The sequence below is a fragment of the Onychostruthus taczanowskii genome, unplaced genomic scaffold (genome assembly GCF_017590055.1).
Source record: "Onychostruthus taczanowskii isolate IOZ18803 unplaced genomic scaffold, ASM1759005v1 scaffold8, whole genome shotgun sequence".
In the NCBI taxonomy this organism is placed as follows: Eukaryota; Metazoa; Chordata; class Aves; order Passeriformes; family Passeridae; genus Onychostruthus; species Onychostruthus taczanowskii.
In genome coordinates this window covers 1,805,452-1,809,011 of record NW_024505892.1, presented here as the reverse complement: position 1 = coordinate 1,809,011, position 3,560 = coordinate 1,805,452, and the positions used below count along the sequence as shown (strand labels likewise).

General features: G+C 39.7%; 1 protein-coding gene across 1 annotated transcript; it reads right to left on the bottom strand.

The window, feature by feature from the left end:
• Positions 1–419: 419 nt before the first annotated feature.
• LOC121346306 (calcium homeostasis modulator protein 6-like) lies at positions 420–3,188 on the bottom strand. Its single transcript, XM_041424027.1, has 2 exons — positions 2,655–3,188; positions 420–815 (listed from the first exon to the last, which is right to left on the bottom strand). Exons 1-2 carry the CDS (start codon positions 3,186–3,188, stop codon positions 420–422), a joined length of 930 nt encoding a protein of 309 aa, XP_041279961.1.
• Positions 3,189–3,560: the final 372 nt, after the last annotated feature.

Sequence of the window (3,560 nt, the reverse complement as noted above, 5' to 3'; positions counted from 1 at the left end):
CATTTTAAAGAAAGAGCTCTCTCTTTAAAATAAAATTTAAATAAACTAAGCTGAATTTCTGATCAAATTTTCCATTCTAATCTTTGTCTCTTTGGTAAGATTTGCTATTATCAATCCACCTGCCAAGTGCTTTTAAGGTATTGGTAATAATTTGACATAATATATGCTGACATCTTTGTGGATGCTGATTATTTTACATACAACTCTTCTTAATGGATAACAACATAAGAAAACTCTCATTGAAATGTACCTAAGCAAAAGGATTAAAGTGTATTTAAAAGCAAATCTACTGAGGATTACAAGTATTAGCTTTCACCTTTGGTTTGCATAGATTTCAGTTAGAACAGAGAATAAGACTTCTTATATCAGTAGAGTTAAAAGACTTCCAGCACTGCAAAGGATTTGTTTCATTACAACCTTCATAAGGTTGCCTGGTCTTCTAAACAGTCGAGATCCTGACCTTTGTTTTCAAATCCAGTATTGTTGCATCTCTTGGTGCTCGCATACTTGTGTATCATGCTGTAATACTGCTCTTGTGAATTAAAGGTATGAAAGATTGAAATCTTCTGCCAGTCTGTGTTCCTGGGTGTATAAAATGGTGCTGGGTCAGTGGCTTCAAAAAAGCAATTTGTATTTCTTTCTGCTAGCTTGTTTGCATGCTCATTGGCTTTTATCTCAAAGAGTTCACGTTCTTTTTTTGAGTACATTTTCCAGAAGTTGAACTGAAGATAGCTGACCGGGGAGTAGCAGTAGGTGACACATGTTGAAATCAGTGCCACAGTTATGATGCTGCCTATCAGGAACCATCCTATCAGCTGGAAAAAAGGATATATAGGTTAATGGTTGTTTTGCATGGTCATATGTGGGAGTATAGAACATAACACTGAAAAAATAAGAAAACTTGTAAGCAAAGACACCCTGGAGTGCTTGTAACTGTCTGCTTGCTGCTAAAGTAGGGGATCCCATGCATGCAATTCAGACAGACATACAGACCTTCTGCACCCCTCAGCTGATCTTGTCAGAATAAAGATGAATACCGAAAAAGAGAAGATGGAAAGAAGTTGTTTACTCAGTCATATCCAGTTTTCTTATGTTTTAAGGCAAGATACTGACCATCAGTTTCTGCAGTTGTGGTCACATTTATGGTACAAAGGGTGCAGAATCACTCTGTGTGCATTGTGCTGCAAATCAGAGCTCCTCCTGCTGGATATGTTCTCATGGAACGTTGTTACTCTTCCTGATGTCTGAGCCTGCAAAAACAGCTGGTTTTTGCACAACGCAGAGGAAAGGTTGTGTCCTGTATGTCTTGTAGACAGGACACAGATTTGGCTATGGAATATGGGAATTCATTATTGTTTTCGAACTGATTTTAACACTCTTAGACAAGTCTCAGAGGTCCCATCAAAACCACGTGTCCTAGTAATTTCTGGTGTTTCCTCTACCCAGGGGTATTTAGCTGGAAGCTCCAGGCAGAGATCCTGCAACATGCTCTTTTACCTCAGGATGAATTTTCCTTCAAAAGAAAAAGTATTGAGTGCTAAACAAAAAGAAGTTTGTGTTGTTTTTCATTCTTAATTTTGTTGAAATTGGATTGCATTTTAAAAATAGTGGTCAGTAATAAAAATTCACTCACACTTTCTTATTTTTGTTTGACTGGATGTCTCTTTTAGATTCCACTGCAATGTCAGTAACAATCAGGCTTCCTTGATTGTGCTCCTTTCTTACCCTGTCTAAAATCAATGGTATAGAGTTTGCCCCTTTACAGCCTTTTTCTTGGAGAAGCAGCCTGCTAAGTATTTAACAAATGAAACCACATTTTTGTTTTAATAGGCATTTGTACTTAACAGGAACTTACAACAATTCAAGAAATTATAAACTCTTATAAACTTAACTCCCTTAACCAACTCAATGTTTTACTGAGAAAAAGTTGAAAACCATGATTTTCTTACTGGAGTTAAGACAAAATCCATATAAATGTAGAAACAAAACTGGTGTGCTGTCAATGAACCAAACAAAAAACAATCCACATGTATTATTGCTTGATCATGCAGTTTGCCTTCAGAACAAGAAACTTTAGCAAGACAGATGTATATTTTAATTACTCTGCTAGAGCACAAGTGTGAAATTATTAAGGGGTTCAAGCATTGAGTTTATAGTCAAACGAGCTGTTTGTATTTGCTTCTCTTTCCAGACATCTACTTGCAACCATTCTGTTGCAAGGAGACATCAGCTTTTTCCTCTGTTAGTGATCTCAGCTTCCCCTCAACTAATGCCTATCTGCAGAAGTTTGAGGTATTCAGAGAAGTAAAAGTGGAGAAGAAGAAGAGTTCACACCATGTCTAAGTTAATTGAGAAGAAAACTTGCTGTGCAAAGTCCCGTTCTCTAGGCTGGTTCCCTGTCCATGAGGTTTTGTAATGGCAGGGCCAAACCATTACCATGCAAACATGCAAAACCAGAAAGTAAAAATACACTTATTGCTTTTCTGTTGCTGCTTATTTGCCAAAGAATAAAAACATGGCTAGCCATGTGCTTTTTGTACATGATATTATATAACATAAGAGAAAAGGACTATTTACAGTCCCCAGAAGGCACCTCTATAGATTGAGTAGCCAGGGTTGAAGCCCATAGTGTGAGAAGAGCTGCAAGGCTTTACCTGTGACTGTGCTTGAAAGCTGAGGCATGCATCCGACATCTCTGCTGCTAACTCCTTATCACAGGGCATTTTGTACAGCTGCTCTTGGTTGTAAATTGTATTATTTTTACAGAAGAGGTGTGCTGTCATGTTGCTCCCAGTGGCCGCACACTCGTAGAAGTTGGCTCCGAGCAGGGCCACCGCTATCCAGGTGAGCGGGGCCACCGAGGCCTTGACTGTCATCGGCACCAACACCTGGAAGAAACTGGCCCAGGATCTGCCGGAACAGCATTGGGGATGCTTCTCCAGAGAGCAGGTGCCTGTAAGCAGGAGCCATGTCCTGGTGCTCGTCATGAAGCCGAGCAGCAAGAGGACAAAGGCAGGTGCTAAGAGGAAGGAATAACCATACAGCATGTTTCCAGAGTTGCAGGGACACTTGAACACCACAGATGAGAAGATGTACTCGCTGCCAGCCGTCAGCAGGGACACGAGGCTGCAACTCAGAGTGGTCTGGTGGAGGATGCAGAAATCCATTACCTTCTGTAAACTCTGCATTTTTCTGCCTTTCCTTACTTTGAGAAGAGCAAAATCTCTGTCAGAAAAGGAAGAGAGACAAGTCTTCTGCAGCTCCCACAGCTTATAGAGGCTTGCAGAGCTTTCAGTTTCTTGTGGTGATGCAGTGAGGCACAGAAACAACCCTTCATTGAGGAAATAATACCCAGTTCACAGTCAAGCAGAGATTACACTGGAAAACCACTCCAGTTATCAACAGCAAAATAATTTCCTATACATTTCTTCCTATAAAAATAGTTTGTGTTTGTCCACACATGCATTGTAACTAGCAATTGCTTAAATATTATCAGCTTTTCAGTGAGGCACCAGATTCAAAGTGTTAATAAAATGTGAAAAAAACACCCAGAACCATAT